The 20,809-nt window shown below is 43.8% G+C and overlaps 1 protein-coding gene and 1 pseudogene across 6 annotated transcripts in view; one reads left to right on the top strand and one right to left on the bottom strand.

Annotated features, from left to right (window-relative positions):
* The window catches only part of LOC147885152 (Protein kinase superfamily protein), a 31,693-nt gene that overhangs the window by 9,621 nt on the left and 1,263 nt on the right, over positions 1–20,809 (top strand). For all 6 annotated transcript variants that reach the window (XM_087397753.1, XM_087397752.1, XM_087397749.1 and 3 more), the window contains 2 exons: positions 18,880–19,066; positions 19,182–19,314. In XM_087397753.1, the coding sequence (XP_087253879.1) occupies positions 18,880–19,066; positions 19,182–19,314 (320 nt within the window). The remainder of the gene's footprint in view (positions 1–18,879; positions 19,067–19,181; positions 19,315–20,809) is intronic.
* Positions 2,462–3,527, bottom strand: LOC147885153 (uncharacterized; annotated as a pseudogene).

Genomic DNA, 20,809 nt, shown 5'->3' with positions numbered 1-20,809 from the left:
GTCCAGGGATAGTCAGGCACAACCACAGTAGGGTAGTGTTTCCATCTTAGGTTTAGGTCCAGCCTAGGATAGGAGCCCTTTTGGGCCCCCTCAGGGCTGGAACAAGTGAAGGGAAATGGCCGGGGAAGGGCTGCCTTTATAGGCTACCTTGCACCCCTCCCTAGGCCACCTTTTATGGGGCCAAGCAGCCTTTATAGGGCCAAGGGTCCAGCCAACCAGGCCCAAACAGCTGACTGAAAAGTTGTTCAGTTTGGCAACTTGCAAGGTTGGCTCAGCCCTCCAGCCCTATAAATAGGGGGGCTCCAGGCCCTCATTTCTCATCCAGCTCCCCAGCCTTCCAGCACTCCAAAACAGCTCCTCCCCCAGCCTCTTGTGTGCAGCCTGAACACCTCTGGAGTTGGCCCTGATCAGCCTCAGCCTTTGGCCTTCAGTTCAGCCTGTTCGAAAGGTGTATACGCAGCACCACAGTTGAGGATTCAGACTAGGAAACGAGTAAGATTAGGGTACTGTTTCAGCAGCTCTTTACAGCTTTCTTTACAGTTTTGGACAGCTCACTTCTCAGCTCTATATTTCAGTCATCTCTCAGGCTTCAGCTCTCTTTAGAATCTATTACTCCTAGCTTTCACTCTCTCACTAACGCAGTAACCCTGCATCCGGTGGACAGCACAAGCCTCTTCCTTGCCCTGCAGAAGTGCCCTACATTGTTAGTGTGGACAGCATCAAGGTCTCGATATTGGTCAGCATTGCTTCTCAGGTCTTTAGGCTTGCAATATGTGTGCACAGTGTCCTGTTTCTGTGCTCTCTCAAATAGTGTTTTTTGTATTTCTCAGTTCTCCAAGTATAAAGCAAATTTTCCCCTGATTGGGGGAGGGGGCTCTCAGTGGGTACAGGGACCCAATCACATGGTGGGCTTGGAGTTTCGAAACGGCCGGTTTCGAAGTTTCGGAAACGTTTCGGAGCAAACCCGAAACGTCTGTAAAAACGTTTCGTGCATAATAGGGGTATTTAGATATATAATTTTTCCCAAAAAAATCAAAACATTCTAGATTATTACCACCAGAGCTCCAATACTTGAAAAAAAACTCATGAAACATAGTGCATAGACATTGGATATGTCAGTGAGTCATGACTTAGAAGTTAGAACTTGAAATTCGATTCTTGAAAGTTAAAACATATTACTAATTCTGAAAATGAACCACACATCATTGTACATTCAAGAGGCAATGGTGAACCACATATCATATTTCAGAATTGGAAAACATACATAAATGATGAATCATGGATCATGAATCATGATTCATGAATCATATCAGTGTATCACATGAGTCATGACAAGTCACAAGAGATTCAATTTTCAAAGCTGAAGTGATGCTAATACTAAATAGATACTTTGGTGTTGCTGGAAAATAAAAACGAAGAGTACATAGCAAAATATGAAAGTACTGAAGTAGTCAAGACTTAAAGTATGAAAGTACTGCTAACTAGTCTCTAGAGTAGCAAAAAGAGTCCTCAGTCAAGACTAAATGGTCATCCAATACGACCAAATCTCAAATCATTCACAGCTTGCTTGCACAGGTTAAAGCCTATGTGTGTTTGGCAAATTGGCAACAACAAATATTCATGTATTTGAGTTTTCTGATGTACTACGGCTTCCAATGCTCAAAGCTCCTCTGTGCAACTGAAATGTCAGTATTCTAATTCATAAAATTGAGATACAATCCATTTGATGACCCAACATGCAGGTCCCCTTTTTGTACTACTATGAGGAAAACAAAACAAAATACAGTATATGCAATAACGCGGTCTAATTAAGCTAATCAACGTACGGGAAGGCAAAACAATTTCAACCCCCGGGCGGATTTAATAAGGTCATATACAATAAGGTACTAGCAAAATAAAACAATTTCAACCACCGCATTGGTTTAGGACATTCACAATTTCAACCATCGGGCTGGTTTAGTACACGGTCACAATTTTAACCATCGGAGTGGTTTAATACGGTCATATACAATAAGATACTAGTAAAATAAAACAATTTCAACTCTCGGGCTGGTTTAATACGGTCATATACAATAAGGTACTAGCAAAATAAAACAATTTCAACCACCGCATTGGTTTAGGACATTCACAATTTCAACCATCGGGCTGGTTTAGTACACGGTTACAATTTCAATCATCGGACTGGTTTAATACGGTCATATACAATAAGATACTAGCAAAATAAAACAATTCAACCCCCGGGTTGGTTTAATGCAAACATCGGGCTGACTTAGTACACGGTCACAATTTCAATCACTGGACTGGTTTAGGACAGTCACTATTTCAACTATCGGGTTGGTTTAGCTTGACAATCATAATTAGACAATAACAAGTATATTGCTTTTCATTTCTGAATTTCATAATTAGAAAATAACAATATATTACTTTTCATTTCTTTATTTCTGTTTAACCACAATTTTAATTAGATCTCATCCTCGCTCTCGCTAGCAACGGATGACTCCTCAAATGTATTATCATTTGTTGGAGGCGGCGCAGCACTGCTACTTGCATTTGCCAGAGGTGGTGCAGCATTGGTAGTAGTCCTCTCATAAGATTGTGTCGCATGAGATGGAGCTGATATCTCCTCATATAGTATGAAGTAAATGCCTCTCTCCTCTTGAGGAATCTCTGAAGCGTCCTTGGTTTTGTTGATGTCGATTCTATCTAGATTGACTTGTTGTGCCTCAATGGGATTCCCCTTGTGCTCCAGCAATCTCAAATTGCAATGACAAAGACAAGTCTCTCCAACTGTGTAGTAGAGAGCCTGTTTCTCATTTTTGTGTGAAAGAGAGCACACGTACTCCAATTTCTCTTGCACGGGCTAGAACTATGGCAATGTGTCTTTGTAATTTGCAAAGAAGTGCAAATATTTAATGAAAGAGACATATAAAGAGTACAATAGAAACAGCAAGATATGTTACCAAAAAAGAGAAGCCTACCAATTCTGGGGTAGAAATGCCATATTTCTCCCACCAAGAAATTGGCTGTAACAGTGTATCACGAAGCAAAGCAGTTGGCTTTCCAAACATAGAGATACTATTGCGGAACATGAGACGCTGATCCTCGAGCTTCGTCACAAGATTTAGATTACCATCTACCAATGCAGTAATGCACTTTGTCCAACCCTCCTCAAGTTTCTCACACAATGCTTGGCTCTTACTCCTCCACAGAGGATGCAATATATGTGTGACCGCGTGGATTGGTCTATGAAACCAGTCCCAACGCTTGCTCCATATCTACTTAATGTCTTGAATCCTATATAAATGATAAGAGTTCAAAGGTTAAGGATGCAACATGAGCTTAGAAGTTAGCAAGCATTGCATTATGCATAATGGGAAATAAATAAATATCATGCAGGTAGCAAGGCCAAATATGTTTGGTTCCTAGTTAGAGAAGAACCTCTCGGGCTTTAAAACAGTACGAGCATCCAAAGATTCCCCAATCTTGTCCATGAACTCATATAGAAGCCCAATGGTGCTACCCTCCATATCTGTGAGTCACAAGACACTATATAGAGGGTTTAGGGCCTTCACCAAGGCCTTTACATCTCGCAACCATCTCTCTCGCAAAACTACCCAAGCAAATGCAATAGACTTGGGTTCATCCCTGTCATCCCATGTACACCACTCATGACACACCATAGTGCGTGACAAGCCAAGTCACACTCTTAGCAACCTCTCCAATACAATGAACATGTATGAAAAGTGTGTGGCGGAGGGCTGAAGGAGCTCCAAATCACTGTTTACCCTGAACATGCTCAAAACCTTTGGCCTCTTGGTGACAAATTTCACCATGCTTGATGCTGTAGAGAAAAGACGGCTCACCCAATCAAGCTTTCCTATATCTTCCATCAAGAGATCAAGGCTGTGGGCTGCGCAAGGTGACCAGACAATCTTAGCAAACTCTTCCTCAAGCATCTGTCCCATAGACAGACAATTGGAGCCGTTATCTGTAATGACATGTACAACGTTCTCAGGTCCAATTTCAATGATAGTTTGACGGATATGAGAGCAAATAAATAGTCTTGTAACCACGGTCCCTGCCTTGGATGCATCAATGGCAGGGAGAAACATAGTGCATTGCATGACAACACTAGTATATTATATACACTTCTCCTCCTCACATCTGACCACCGATCGCATAGTAACGTGCATCCATACTTCTCCCAAGTGGCCTTTAGTGGTTTCAGCTCCCTCTCCAAAGACTCCTCATTGCGAAGGTGTGATGTACGCAAGGTTGTATAAGAGGGACCATCCTACTCACAACCTATGCGTGAGACGGATCTTATGGCCCTTCTCAAAGCCGGTGTGCATGCAATGTTAAGTGACATTCCACACTGAATGAACAACTTTGTCAATTGACTAGTTGCCTCCTTCATGGCAGCCTTTTGCATCCCTGTCTTCATATGCCCTTGCTTGTATATTTGCAAACTAGTTCTTTTTGCGCGAGGTGTTGAGCTAGAACCACCACCGACAGTAACAACATCACTAGCATCTTCCCCCTCCAAGTTCTCCGTACCACTGCGAGATCTTTTGGACACAGCGTTACATGTATCTTCATACATGGCTTCCCAATTTGGGAATATACCCTAGGCTCTGAACAATCATATATGCTATGCTTGTTTGTGCTACATGCTTTAATGATGGTATATTCACTTGTATTTCAGAATGCAATCGAGGACTCTTGCAATGTTTCAAGAGAGGGGTATGTCACGAGGGCGTGACTTCTAGCTTTGGCGTATGCATGTTGGTCTGCATGTGGGCACGACCCAGGGAAAACAAGGAGCATGGTCAAGGGTTGCTTGATTTGCAAGATTTTCCCTAGGGATTGGTGCCTTGGGGGTAAACTAGTGCTTTGGTTCAATTTGAGGGATTAAAAGGCCATTTAAGGGACCTATGGGGTCAATAGGCCCAAAGTTGGGCCTTGGTACCTTCATTGGTGGGGGCAAATAGCCTTATAGGGGCCTCAAGGAGCAAAAAACCCCCAAATTTCATTACGTAGAGAAATTGCCATGTGGCAATTGCTCCCTTCCTCCCCATTTGGAATGGAAGCTGGAGAAGCCTGGCTAAAGGGGGGATCACGAGGTTGGAGAGATAAGGAAGCGAGAGGACTTCTACGGCAAGCACGGGAGCCGATACGGTTACCTGGTGAAGGACAACGTTTCACAGTACGGGTTTCGTACCGTCTGTTGGTATGGGCTGATACAGGCTGGTTCGCCTTGCGCGTACGACTGGTTGGTACAGGTGCTCTGTATAGAGTGTGTTTGATTTTCTTTTTTGTTTAGGTGAACAAACTTACAAAAATCAAACTGACTACATAGTGACTTAGCCTTTCGATTAAGCTCCTTCAAATGTGGACTTCTTGTCTTATAATGCCCTTGCACTTTGCTTTGTAATAAGCTGAGAATCTCCTCTTACTTCCAATTCTTTAAGTTGACTTTGAAGACAACCCTCCAAAGCAAGAATCAAAGCATTATACTCAGCTGCATTATTAGTTGTGATACCTAGAAGCTCTTGTCCTCTTGCCCATACATCTTGACCTTCAAAATTCATCAAGTTTTGGTTGTACACATTCACTGTATCTCCTACATCCATATGCAAACTGTCCCAATCTTGAAGAACATGATCTCTAAACTGTTTAGGCATAAACTGCTGGTAGAAGGCTTTCTTGAAGTCCTTCCACCTCTTTGGGACTGACCCATCTGTGGTCTGTGCACTCCACCATGCACTAATATCGCTGTCAAGTGCAAACTGACCATTCTTAACTTGGAGGATTCTGAAAACTTTTCTGTACCGAATGCAGCGTCAAACTGCCTGATGAACTGCAATGCTTTGTCTGTATGACCATATTGTCCATTATAGGTCATAAACTTGACAAATTTACCTCCCTTTTTAAATTCCTTGGTCTCTCTGGAAGACTTACTCTTCCTAGACTTCTTGTGTTTCCTTCTTTTCTTGGCTGGTTTATCTGATAAAGAAGAAGATACAGAAGTCGAACTCGAGGTAGATGGTGAAGGACTGGGAGATCGGTGATGATGCCTCGATCTCTTCGTGAAATGAGACCGTCCCCTATGAGATCTCTCTCTCTAGCTGTACACGAGAGTGTGCCTCTGGCATTGGCACATCATAAGCTGCATTAGGCATATTTTCTGTTTGAAACAAATGCTGAGCTCTTGGATCCTTTCTGAGATTTTCCATCTTTTGCATACGAGTGCGTACCATCTGCTCAAATTCTTGCTGATTTTGTTGCACACTTCTCTGTCTTGGATGTGCATCCCTATCTTGTGAATCCCTTTGGATAGGTGATTGAGCCATTTTCTTACAACTCGTCTGAGATCTACAAGTTTCTCACATACTGTGTATGCAACTGATGCACGCAACCTTTGCTTTTCAAAGAGAAAAATTACCTCAACAATAGGTGTTTTGCATTCACAATCTATGCCAATACTGGGCTGTCAACTCAAGGCATATACCCACAAAGTTGTCAAGGCATCAACAACTATATTGCCCCTTTTCTGGCTGCTGCAAAAAGCACTGAGTATGCATCTGATTCCCTTTTCCTGAGCACAAAGGCATGCATCCCTTTGCTTGTGCAAATCTCTGATTTTTCTCTTATTTCTGCTTTTTCTAACAGTAAATACTCTCTCAGATAGATGAAAACTGCTAGCAGAAACAATCTCTGCAACTCTCCTTTTTTCTCTCTTTCTTTTTTTTTTGGGAACAGTAACCAGATGAAGTAACCGGCTGGTTACACTAACCAGACTGACTGGTTCTGGTCTGGTTGGTCTGTAACTAGACCTCTAACCAGATTAACTAGATTCTGAAGTAACTGAACCAGACTGGAATCTGGTTAACTGAACTAGTCTGGTCTGGTTAGGCTGATCAGACTAGTTAGCTATGATCTGGTTAGGCTGACCAGACTAGCTAAAAGTAACCTCACCCTTAACCTGAGTCAACTAACCACAGTTAGCTTAACCACTGGCCTGCCAGGCTGACTGCCACGTGTCTGCTCTTTGCACATGCTTGTGCCACGTCAGCATGCCACGTCACTGCCACATCAGCCACACATGGTGCCATGTGTAAGTGCCACGTCAGCTATGTGCATACCTGCCACGTCATCTGCTGAACACAGAAACTGCCACGTGTCAACTAACTCACGCATGCCAGCGCCACATCATTGGTTGAGTTGGCCATGCCATGTCGGCAACTAACACTCAGCACCCTAGGGCTATCGTCAATTTTCGTGAAGCTTTGATGCAAATCGTCACGTACGCAGAGAATGAGCAACCGTTCGTGTATGCGCTCCTACCATGGGGTCTTGGAGTCATCAGGTTGCCTCAAGGTTTGTACTTGCCTTCGCACTTCAAGCAAGCACCAACGTGAAAGCTTCAACACACGAGAAGGTGCCTATTAATAAGGAAATCGCCGACTATGTCCTCCGTGGAATTGCTCTTCTACGCAAATATCCCATGAAGCCTTTCATACTCTCGGAGGAACACGACGCCACCTTGCTTTTTCAAGCTTACGCTTGCGTGAAAACGTCTTGCCGCGTGAAGGAATCACTTTGCGTCACCTCTGCAAGAGAACCCGACGTGTATTTGTTGCGCCTTAGTTGGGCCGGCCTCTTTGAAGGCGTGCGCATTTGTTGGCAGGTCCTGCGTGGCTTTCAAACAAACCGGTACAACTTAGCAGGCGTGGACACTCCTCAACGTTCATCCTGTATACTAATTGCGGGCCTCAATTCTCCTTGGACCATCATCCCTTGAGAAAGGGTTGAGCCTTTATAGCTTCAGATCGTCACCTCCTTCAGAAAGAAGGCGAGCCAGGCTTTGATACCAATGAAACCTTAGTCGTAAAAATACACTCTCATTTCTCTCCCTCTCTGCCTCTCTCAACAGAGACACTAGGGCCCATGACAATCGTCGGGTTGGACCCCCCCGAAGGTTTTTATTCATCAGAGAAATCAAGTACATGAGGTCAATGTGGAAGCTGTTCATACATATCTAAAACGTGAATAAATCATTTCATGAGCTCTAGGCTCTCTTTCTTGGCAACAAGCCACTTGTCAATTTCTACTTTACTTTCCTAATTACATGTCACTAAGGGCAACTCTAGAGTCTTCGAAGCACTTGGTCACGCGAACTGCCTCCTAGACTCTTGTTAGGCTCCCGTAGCGCTTAGGAAAATCACTCTTCCTAGTACCTGCAACAATTAATTAAAGTCGATGCAAACTCGCTACTCCAAGCACCTCAACAAGCTGTGAGCACCTACGCCATACGTGTGACTCTAGCACGGGTCCGCTAACGCTCCACAACAAGAAGCAGCCTCAACGACGCTTTACGAGCTCCACAACTCTAGCAATACTATATCCACTGAAGGCGCAATGACCTCGATCTAAACGGCCCAATCGCTCCTCTACACAGCCTCCAACCTTAGAAGATCTTGGTAGCATCTTTTATGATTTCAAGAATCTTATCCCCAAGGGTGGTCACCACAAGGGTTTGAGATGTGGCAAATTGCCACGTCATCCCTAATCTACCACGTGGAAGCCAATATGCCACGTCAGCAAGAGCATAGACTACCACGTCACCACTTATCTACCACGTGGCAACCACATCATCAGTGGCCTGCTTGTTGCTATATCAACAACCCACACAGACTGCCACGTCATCTACAAGGTCCATTTGTCGCATCATTGGACACGTGTCACTTGCCACCTCAACAGTGACACCTCAACAGGCCCAGTCAACAGCCAGGTCATCAATTACCTAGTCAACATGCCACATCTGTTAGAAATAGAGCATAGAATCACTCACACCTCATACTCACGATCTAGCTCAAACAACACTCAAAGAGACAGAGAGCGATATAGAACAAAAAAAAACCTCAGATGTATTCCTCCACAATGTTAGGCAGACAAAAGCTCAAGGATGAGCGCAAAGGATAGCAAGGTTGCTGTCAGCAAGAACTGAATATTCTCCTCTCCATGCGTGCTTGCTCGATGCAAGGCAGGTCAACCGTGGTGATTGAGAATGAGGGAGGAATGGAGCCCCTTTTATAGGAGGGCCTCGTGCCCTGAAACTAATCGACCAAGCTAGTCTATTGCAACCGAATGAACCGACCTGGTCAGGGCCCTCTTGGGGCTGAATCTGGGCCGATCAGACTTGGTTGGTCTGGCCTATAAATAGGCCTCCTCTGTGGGCCTTTTGTTGCTGTTGGCTGGTCTTGGTACTGCTCTGTGTGCCCCCGTACAATGCTGGCGTAATCTTCCACGTAGGCTTGCTGGCGCAGTCCTCCACGTAGCTAGGTAATCTTAGCCTTTTTCCCCCTACAGTCTCATGCCCCCTTGTCCCCTCCAGTCGGGGACTCACACATGGGGCAGTGACATTTCTAACACCCCCTCTTAATGACACAACTGTGAGCCAATCCCCATGCGTCGAATGAGGTGTTCCATCTGCTCCTTGGGAAGCGCCTTCGTGAAGACATCCGAGATGTTGACATTGGTCGGGCAGTACATCAACTCTATGACTTCTTTCGATGAGTTCTCAAACAAAGTGGTAGTGGAAGTTGTCTAGAGTCCATCCACCTCGAGTTTTCATATCATGATATTTGCTCCAAAATTCCTTGATGGGGTTACTGGGAAGTGGTATCTCATCAAAATCATACCCATCATTGGAACTTGGCATGGGAGTACGAATTGGATTATTCGGATCCTGATACCTCCTCTAAGGTACCATTCAAAAATGCAGAATTGAGGTCCATCTGAAAAATAGGCCAACTGTCATGAGGAACCAAGGCAATGACTGTCCGAATAGTCACCATCCTAGCTGTCATTTCCATGTCCTTGTGTTTTAGTTCTCTTGAAACCGTGCTAAATACCTTATCAATATCCTCATGTGTGTGGGAAGGAAGGTCTCGTCGAAGTCAAGTCCTTCTAACTGTGCATAGCCTTTCACCACCAATCTGGCTTTGTACTTGTCCAAGCTCCCACATGACTTGCACTTAAGCTTGTACACCCATTTAGCACTCTGAAAATTGATTCGACCATATCTTATGTGCCATAACCAGCTCTTCTCATCATCTACACAATCCCTTGTATGTGTTGTTGGCACATGTGTACAGCATCCAATAATCTACAAAGTCCCCTGTCACTTTGGGTGTATCTCAGATGCTATAACAAGCTCGTCATCTGCAGAATCCACTGCATTTGCTGCTGGCCTATCTATATACAGCCCACACAAACTTACATGCCTCAAATGTCTAGAAATGACAATGAAGTTCTTCTTTTTGTGCAATATAAAGCAATTATTATCATCTCACTCTACCTTCATTTGCTATTTGAAATTAAATATATATACTTCATCTCACCATTTGGAGGGCAAATAGGAACATGACTAATTCCATGAATGAGCAACTTTTAACCATTCCCATATACCTAGATGAATCCAGGAACATTCCCAAACTCATCCTCTAAAAACACAACATAGTGCAGTTTCAATCTCATGATTCCCATACGTACTTCTCAATTGTCCAAATGAATTTTCATACTCAATTGACTAGACCAATCTTTTCGAGCCGTTATATGGCATAAGGCTCCTACGTCTTCAACCTAGCTATTATGACGCTTGAATGTGGGGTAATATTATTTTCCTAGAAGGTTCCTTGTATCAGGAAGCTAGACAAGTTTGAGAATCAATTTCTCAAAACTTTTACCAAAGAATGAGTAAGAAAAGTCATAGAAATTGTGGGATTCTCCAAGTATGGGTAAGTTCTCATTGAATGAGTATATTTCCAAGTATCATGACGCTATCCTAAAATCAGAAGATATCACTGAGTTTCATAAGATCAGGGGATTCAAACCAAGTATATTAAATTCTCTTTTAGGCCTTGAGAGGATATTAGGTTTGTCCAAATATTCTACAACAAAATCTAAATCTCCTTCTGAAACCGTAGCTTTGCATCCTTGCCATCTAACCAAGGGTATCTTAAAAGAAAGGCAAATTTAGGATCCTCAAAAAAGTGTACGACAACAATTAGGGGTAAGATATTCCTTTTGATCCTAACCAATATAGAGGAGTTATTTGTAACATGCAACGGTAATCTAATCGTGTAATCACAGCACGACCTTCTTTAAACCTTTAGCGAGGAATTAGTGTTATGCACCATAGAGAGAGAAAGGAGATAGGGATAGAGAGAGAATGGAGTCAACAACCGATGAATGGAGTCAACAACCGATTGGGCATAGTTGGCCCGAAACGTACGAAGCGTTTCGCATTTGAAACGCACGTTTCAGGGCCCCCAAAAAACCCCAAATGTTGAAAAGCCCCCACGTTTTCACGTTCTTTGAGCTCCCGGCTTCGAAATCTACGTTGCCCATCGATTTGCAGACCATCTGTATGCACGCGTCTGTGAATCCCCGTACAACTCGTCTGTACACGCTTTGGTGGCCCAAGCCCCTGATGTCCGTACGTCCGTACGGTCACGCCTCACTATCAACTGCCAACAACGAGCTGCTTGCTTTGCCCAGCTCCAAAGGGCACGAATATTTGCAGCCTTCAGATACCTATTTCCAAAACGTCATGTTTGCAGGATGCTGTTTTTTCTGTGTGTTTTTGTTGCTCGGACGTTGGAAGGATCTGCTGCTGCTACCTTGCATTTTGTAGCTGCAAACAGACTATGTATATATATATGCTACAACCTACACTATAGTCTGTTTGCAGCTACAGTGTACTATGTAGGTTGTAGCATATGAGTCATGACTTTACATATATATGTGTAAAGTCATGACTCATATGCTACAACCTACATAGTATATGTAAAGTCATGACTCATATGCTACAACCTACATAGTACACTGTAGCTGCAAACAGACTATAGTGTAGGTTGTATATATGCTCGGACGTTGGAAGGATCTGCTGCTGCTACCTTGCATTTTGTAGCTGCAAACAGACTATGTATATATATATGCTACAACCTACACTATAGTCTGTTTGCAGCTACAGTGTACTATGTAGGTTGTAGCATATGAGTCATGACTTTACATATATATATATATATGTAAAGTCATGACTCATATGCTACAACCTACATAGTACACTGTAGCTGCAAACAGACTATAGTGTAGGTTGTAGCATATATATATATATATATATATACATATAGTCTGTTTGCAGCTAATATATATATATATGCTCGCACTGGGCAGCTGCATGCATAAGATTTCGAAGGTTGAGGCTTCAGCATAGACTATAGTGCAGCAGCAGGGCCCAAGCTAAGCCTTCTTGAAGCACTGTAAGCCTTAAGCTAAGGTTGAGGCTCTTTATATACATTGCAAAAACCTCATAGTGACTAGTACAATGATCATAGAAGTCTCAAGGCAGATATCCTGTCAACAAGCAGTACCTCGGGTGAAACATACAATGTCACCAAGCGACCTCCAGATATCTGAGCCTATCTGTAACAAAGAGACGGAGGTACTACCCCTCTCTTGAGCATCAAGCAATGCTCTAGACCTACGCTCTGCTGAGCTTGAACAAGCCACAACCGAAGTTGGGTCAGGCTAAAAAACTTTCAAGTAAAGCTGAGACAACTGAGGTGTTATCTGCCAGATCACCCTCTTCGAGCCACTTCTCATACGATGGTGAATGATTCCAAAACTTCACCAGAGAAACTTTACCTCTGACTTTCCTTCCCTTATGTGTCAATACGTGCTCTGGAACTAAGATATCAGGCTGGAATGGTCAAGGAATGCTTGAAAATCACGCTGTTGGTTTTCAGCCTGGAATGCAAGATATGCAAAGGATTATGCTTGGGGGTATGCAAGTCGGAAAGCAAAGAGTTATGAATGGAACACTGGCATGCAGCCAAGAATGCAAAATGGAATGCATGGCCTTATGGGAGCTCTTGTAAGCATGCGTGGTATGCAGGGTACTGGGGCTGGTATAGCAAACCCCGCTATGAGAAACAGCAATGTTGGTCAGGCTTTTGTTGTCGAGTGTGATGTATGTGGGAGCAACATTGGTGCAATTCTCTTGCAGAATGAACGGTTTGTTGCCTATGAGAGTAGAATGTTGCAAGATGCTGAAAGAAATTTGCAGGTATATGAGAACGAGTTTGTCATCCTGCTTCAACATGTATCCACTTGCTTGGTACTATTTCTTTTTGTTTTTCAATAGTATGCTTATTAAGAAATGAAATGTTTTCCTGCTGTTCAGTTACTGACAATGGGGACTAGGTCTAGCATTTGAGGGTGGACCCCCTTGCTTGGGGTTATGGGCATTAGTGACCCACAAGAGTGATGGCCTCTCTTTGAGAGGGACATCTAGAAACCACACCCCACCTGAGTACCCAAACATGGGACCAATCAAATGCACAGATTGCTTACCGACCTAGGAACCATTCAAGAGAATGTTCCCTGAGCTTTGGGTGTGGGCCTGGCAGCATGCCAAGAGTAATGGAGATACAAGATAAGACGACAAACAAATGAGCTCAGTATGGCTCAATTATGACCTTAGCGTACGTCAATAGATAGTCTAATCTGTTAGGAACCCGTGGGTGCGATCAGAATTAAATTATGACAACTTTGAAATTTTAGGGTTTTTGGGAGTGACGTGGCAACTGACATGGAATCTGAGCTGGCAGGTCAGTCCACCTGTCCCACACATGTGGCAGCATGCATGGCAAGTGGCAGGCATGCAGGCCAAGTGTTTGGCCCCAAATCTGGTAGATTTGGGGCAGGTTGTGGGCTGTCCTCTTTGGGACTGCAGCCCACCAAAAATCTGGGACAAGTGTCCACCTTCCACTCTAGGCCTGGGGGGGGGGCTGAGCCTACAAAAGAAGGCCTCTCCCCTTCATTCCTCACATGAAAATTTCGTCACTTTTCTTCTCCCTCCTTTTGGATGATGCAGCAGAACCTCTCCAGCTCCTTGGGTGCAGCCAGCTTCTCCCCATGCCATTCTCTCACCTCAGCAGCACTTTCTCTCTCTACAACAGCACATTCTCTCTCTACAGTTCCAGCCCCTCCTCTCCAGAAATCTGCCCCCTCTCAGCTCTTTTGGAACAGCAGCAGCATCCTCTCTCCTTCACCTAGCCTGGAGCAGCCACAGCCCCTTTCTCTCTCCTACTGCAGTATTTCTCTCTACTGCAGAATTTCTCTCTCTACTGCTCCAGCCCATTTCCCTTGCATAAATCTGCCTTTTTGTGCATCTCTGGAACAGCAGCAGCTCCTCTCTTACATCTCCTCCCTTGGGATCAACATTGGCACTCTCTCTCTATAGCTATCACTCCATAAAAGCTTTCTCTCTCTAGCCTACAGGCTGTTTTTCTAAGCTGTTCTCATTCCAGCCCCATTTCCACACTCTCCTCACCCAAGGTAGCTTCAGAGGCATCAGGGACTTCATCTACAAAAGGGTCAAGTCACGAAGGGAGCCTGTATTGTCAAGTTTATCTCATTTACAGCACTATTTCATGTTGTTTCTACTATCTTTCTAGAAACTAGTGCTTGTCTCTAATGTTGGATGTAAGTGGTGATTGTTGCAGGCTTCTTCCTTGTGGATTGGGCAAGCCAATAGTTGAAACCTGAGCTTGGAGTCCTCCTTTTTGTTGTCTACCTTGTACATATGCTCTTGAGTCTTGTATCTAGGTCCTAGGTTTTTCACTGAGTTCATCAGTTTGGAAGGTGCATTGCACCTTGGTCTTGTATCTCCATTTTCAAGAATAAAGTGAGCCTGGATAAGGGGGGGGGGGCGTCTTGGCCCCTCAATCATATTGCATTTTCCAATGATGTCACTTTGTGTTTAAGTTTATAAGTCTTATTTCCAGCTTAATTGCAAACTCTTAAGTTCAAGTATATGTGTTTGGCAACTCGCAATCATCTCATTCAAATGCCTCTGCAAATTCCGTTGTCTGAATTGATAGAAAGCACCGAGTAGTTTACATTGGTATCAGAGCTTAGGCAATGGTCCTGTACTCTGTGCTTTCTCTTGTTGAGTCTCTCCTTTATTGAGTCATCTTGTCATCATGGCAGCCAATGGACTTGACCCTCCTCCTAACCTGCATGAGTTGAGTGCTCTGTTGGCAAACATTGCTCAACAGGTTCAAGTGCTGGAAAGCAGTCAAGCAGAAACTCATGACATAGGGCCCCAATCCCAAGGAAGAGGCCGTGCGGACAACACCAACTCCAACAAGGAGGGAAGATCATCCTCTTCTTCCCCTCCTCGAGGTAGACGGCGTCATCGGAGTCCATCTCCTTCGAGACGTCCACGGAGACGAAGGTATGCAAAGCATAAGGTACCTCTTGGAGATAAGCTCTTCAAGTTTACCAAGTACAAGGGAGAGGACAAGCCCGAGGTCTTGCTGGCCTGGATCCGAGACCTCGAGTATTTCTTTGAGGGGGATGAGTACGAAGACAAGGCGAAGATCCGGTTTTCCGTCTTGCACATGCAAGACCGTGCTTCACACTGGTGGGCAGCTATGGTCAACACTGGACAGCAAGCCCACACCTGGAATCGCTTCAAGAAGAACTTGATGAGGCACTTCCTGCCTAAGGAGTTTAAGAGAGATACAATGGTGCAGTGGGACATCCTCCGCCAACGCCAAGAAGAGAAAGTCAGTGAGTATGTTGATCGTTTTTGGGATACTTTGTTAAAAGTTCAAGCATTCAGTAGGAAGGATAAAAAAGAGCAGCAAAGGAAGTTCTTTGCTGGCCTACGGTATATCGTTCAGCATGAGGTGGACATTGCCACTCCTACTTCTCTCGAAGACACCATCAACATCACCTTGAAGGTGGAGAAGAAACAATCTTTCTCCAACAAGCGGAATGGCAGCAGCAACAAGCGGAAGTCCCAGGGAACCTCTTCCAAGGAACAAAAGGGTAAGGAGACAGCAAAGGACGCACCAAAAGAGCAAAAGTCAGCCAGTCAGCCTCCTTTGAAGAAAGCAGCCCGCACTTTCAGCTCATTGTCTCCACAACAGAAGCAAAAGTATTACTCCGAAGGGCGGTGTTTCAAGTGTGGCGATCGAGGCCACAACTTCTACGAATGCCCTCAAGCTGCCAAAAAAAGCAGCAACAAAGAAGCAGCCCTCAAAAAGCCAGTTTTGGTAGTTAACAAGGTGGAAGCACCTCTAGAAAAGGGAGCTCTAAACGACACCCATAGTTTGTTGAAAACATGGGGTCAGGTAAAGGATCAATCTGCTTTGTTTTTGTTCGATAGTGGAGCTACTCACAACTTTATTTCTCATGAGATGGCACAGAACCTCGGGATAGCCCCAGAGGATAAAGGAGAACCCTTGGAGGCAACTGTAGCCTTCAAGAATCAAGAAGAGAAGGTGTACCCCATCATCGGCAAGCTTCGGGTACACATCTAGGGGTACTTGGATCATCTACCCTTCATGGTGGCACCACTTCAAGGATCAGATGTAATTTTCGGCATGCCCTGGCATAAGCAAGTCAATCCCCGAATCGATTATGTGAAGAATATTCTAACCCTCCAACATAAGGGTAGAGATGTGAGCATTACAGCAGGAGTTTCAGGAAACACCATTCCTATGGTAAGTTATGCACGATCTCCCAATTTGCTTAAGAAAGGAGTATGTTCTTTTCTAGTGTTTGTACGCGATAAGCAACCAAGTGAAGAAAAGTCAGATCCTCTCACAAAAGAAAGATTAGATTTCCTTCAAGAATTCTCTAGTTGCTCTCTCAGGAACTTCCTAGTCACCTCCCTCCTGAGAGACCAGAGGATCACAAAATTGACATGGTTCCAGGGTCTTCATCTCCAAATAGACCCCCATATAGAGTTAGTCAATCTCAACAAGATGAAATTTTCAAGCAAGTCCAAGAACTCTTGGACAAGGGATTGATCCAACCCAGTAGTTCTTCTTTTTGCTCTCCTGTCTTACTAGTCTATGAATAGACTGTTGCAATGGAGCACCTTGTCCATTTGGCATAACTATTGGCTGTCCATTCAATGGCATAGGTCCATATGGCTGACTATCAGCATTCTGATCATCATCAACAGGAGCTCCCTCGAACAAAGATTGCCCATCTTGAGAAGACTTCTGTCCACTATCCCAATCCTCGTCACTATGTGACATACTAGCTGAATTCTCCATGCTGCAATTCAATTACAGCAAGCAATACTTGCACTAGAGACAACCACAGGCTCACCTCCTTAAAGAAGATGGTGATGTCTCCTCACCAAAGCAACCACGGAAAGGGGGACCCGGTTGAAAACGTGACTTGAGAAGGTTGGGACACCTTTATACTGGATTTCTTGACTTTTGCTCTAGGGACAGAGCTTTTTAAAGAGGGACTGTGTGCCCTAGCTCACTGCACTCAAATTTTGCTTCCATGGTTATGTTTTATATTTTTGATATTGGGGGACCGTTCAAATTGTTGAAACGATATGGAACCTTGGCTTATAAATTAGACCTTCCCAAAGAGATTAAAGTCCATCTGTCTTTCATGTTAGGTTGTTAAAAAGGTATGTAGCTAACCCTGAACATGTCTTCCATGATTTACATAGATTACAAGACGATGGAAGCAATTTTGGATAGACAAGTGGAAGCTCTCAAGAACAGAACCTTTAGGGAAGTGCTGGTAAAGGGGGACCCAGTTGAAAACGTGACTTGGGAAGATTATGACACCTTTATACTGAATTTCTTGACTTTATCTCTAGGGGAAGAGCTTTTTAAAGAGGGAGTGTGTGTGAGGTCCTAGCTCACTGCACTCAAATTTTGCTTCCATGGTTATGTTTTATATTTTTTAGGCGATATGACCATTTTTGTGATGGAAATAAGTATGGAAAGATGAATTATTTTTGGAAAAGTCTATATGAGAGAGTTGTAGACTTTCAAACAGGCTTTAGTTTGATGCCTTGTATTTTTTGTGATTCAATTGTTTGGATGAGGAGATAGTGACTCGAAGATCAGGAAAAAGCACTTTAGGCTGCTTTTTGTGATTTAATTTACGTGCAGGAGTTTAAAACACATCTTTGAGGCCCAAGATGATGGATTTTGGTAGAAAGGGATGATGACCAAAGTGATAGGAAATGGAAAGACTATTCAAAGTCATACGATTGATTATATACAGATTCCGTGCCGTTTGGAGAGATACGAGCCTCCGAACAGGGCTGATTTTCCAGTGGAAAAAATGAGAGCAGAATTTGCTAAATTGCAATTGTGATTTATTTATGGAAGGAGGGGGGCTGATTAGCAGGTTTGCGGCTCAAAAAGATAGATTTTTCTGAAGACTGGGATCATTAGGAACACATGGATTTTCGCCTTAGCTCTTCGTGCACGGATTTCGAGGTAGGTTTTGGAGGAGAACCAGATCCTGGAGGACCAGGATTAGAGTTCGAGACCTAGATTGAGATTGAGATTGATATTGTGATTGAGTTCGAGAATGAGATTGAGATACGGGAGGTAGGGCAGGGGGGTGGTGGGGCAGTACATCCTTCTTCCCGTGGGAAGATTTTCCTTCTAAAGGATTTCTCTTGAATAAAGATATTCTTCTTTCCGAATTGCTATTTTTTGTGAGATCTCGACTTCAGTGACTAGGCTTTTGGTGGACAGCATAAGGCATAGATTTGGCGCTTTGTTTTTTATTTATTGGCATGCTTGTAAGAATATAATAAATGTGTGATTTATTGATACCGTTTCCAACAGCCTTTTCACCTCCATATTTCCACTCATTACACATGAAGTTCTTACTTTGCTTTAATTCTTGGTCTCTAGAATTCCCTTCTTTCGCATCTCAAGTTCATGAAATTTTTCTGACAGACAGTACATTTTTGTGATTTAGTTAGCTTTTTTCTTCAAACACCTAGCAACTTAATCTTTGCAGGTTTGGATTATTTGCACTCTATGGTGCCCCCTTTGGTACATAGAGACTTCAAAACCAGCAATGTTCTTGTGGATGAGAACTTTGTAGCAAAGGTGACAGATTATGGTCTCTCTAGATTACAAGTTGGGGGGCATGAGATCCTGTCATCTTCAAATGGGGCGGGTACAGCAGGCTTTCTAGATCCAGAGTAAGATGCTAGTTGGTTTTTTTCAATGCATTTCGCCCCTATAACCATCATGGTCACAGACTTTAATATTGGGTTATCAGTGATTTTTGAGAAAATATCTGATGGCCTTGTACAGATACTTTGGTGTACAGAGGCTGACTGAGAAGAGCGATGTTTATAGCTATGGAGTGTTCTTGTTAGAGTTGATTAGCGGTCGAGAGGCCATAAGCACAAGTAAGCCTCGGCCGGAGTGGAGCTTGGTTGAATGGGTAAGTCTCATTTCTAGTGCTCAATGTGTTGTCTTATTCTGTCTTCCATCAGTCATATTTTGGGTGGGGAAGAGAGAGAGAGAAAGAGAGAGAGAGAGAGAGTATCTCCACTGGTGTAACAGAAATTTACAGGGCATGCATGTGTTCAAGATTATGAAAAAATATCATTTTTACACGTAAAGCAACAAGGACAAAAACAGAACCTTGGAAAGGGGACAGCAACTGGCATCTGGCCTCCTGCCCCATAAGCAACAGAAGAAGATGAGTAAGGGAGCAACATCATACCTTCAGACCGTGTTGCTTTATTTATCTGATGATTCCTAGTTTGCCGTCATCAGAGCCTTGCTATAATATGTCACTCCTTTGAGTCCCCACACCTGCAGCACTCTTCCCACATCGCTACCCCTTATCAACTAACCACATTTGAGCTCTTTTACCATGCATCAAGGCTGGCAGGATGCCTGGAGAATCAAACATAAATGTAGAGATCATCTTACAACTTCTTGCTCAAAGAATCAAAGGCCTTCCTTGCAAATTTCTGTGCCACAATTATGGAAGAAATTTAAAGTTCGAGCTCATAAAAACAGTGGTATTTGTCAGGGCTTTTGCTGAAGAGTACTAGGGCTTGCTGCCACACTGTCTTTGTGAGCATGGCATTTCAGTGTTAATGCTGTTTGATCATCACATGTGCCTCCTGTGCTGCCTTGAGTTCCTGTAATTGGAGAAGCGTTGCCTAATCAATACTGCACTCCTCGAGATGTGTATTGAATGCAGAGTTCTGGGGCTTATCATTGTGAAAAAAAGTTCCTACAAATATTCATGTGACCATAGTTGCACGAAACTCCCTTTCCTGCGGCTGAAACAGAAACAGAAACGCCACCCGTTTCTGAAATGGCGAAATGGCTTTTTTGGTTGCCTGTTTTTTTTTTAAAATTTGAATTAAAAATACATAAATAAATAAAATAATTTTTGTTGGGCTTTTCTAAAACACCCTCCAGCCTCTTCATTCTCCTCTACCCTCTCCACTCTCCTACTCTAGCCTCTCCACTCTTATACCCTCTCTATCCTCCTACTCTAGCCTCTCTACTCTAGCCTCCCCACTGTCCTACACTCTCCTATCCTCTCCACTCTCCTACTCTAGCCTCTCCACGCTTCTATCCTAGCCTCTCCATCCTCATTCTCTTGCTGTCCCTCCTCCTCCCCATACTCTCCCTCATCCTCCCGAGTCTCCATACTCCCACCCCCCCCGCTCCCCTCGCCCCCCCCTCCCCCTCCTACTCCTACTCCTCCTCGTACTCTCCCTCCCCCTTCTCCTCATAAATTTATTTTTACACATAAGTTGTACCATATTGCCGTTTCTCGTTTTGTCGTTTCAGTTCGGCTTGGAAATTCCGGCGTTTCTGCCGTTTTCGTTTCCCCCGTTTCCTTTGCATGCAACTATGCATTGAGTGCAATATAGTCTAGAACTAAACTGCCGACATTAGTCAAATCTGTC

This window comes from Dipteris shenzhenensis, chromosome 26 (genome assembly GCF_047967505.1).
Source record: "Dipteris shenzhenensis isolate YYH24624 ecotype China chromosome 26, Dip_SZ_1.0, whole genome shotgun sequence".
NCBI lineage: Eukaryota > Viridiplantae > Streptophyta > Polypodiopsida > Gleicheniales > Dipteridaceae > Dipteris > Dipteris shenzhenensis.
The sequence above is the reverse complement of the archived record's forward strand: the minus strand, read 5'-3'. Positions and strand labels throughout refer to the sequence as shown.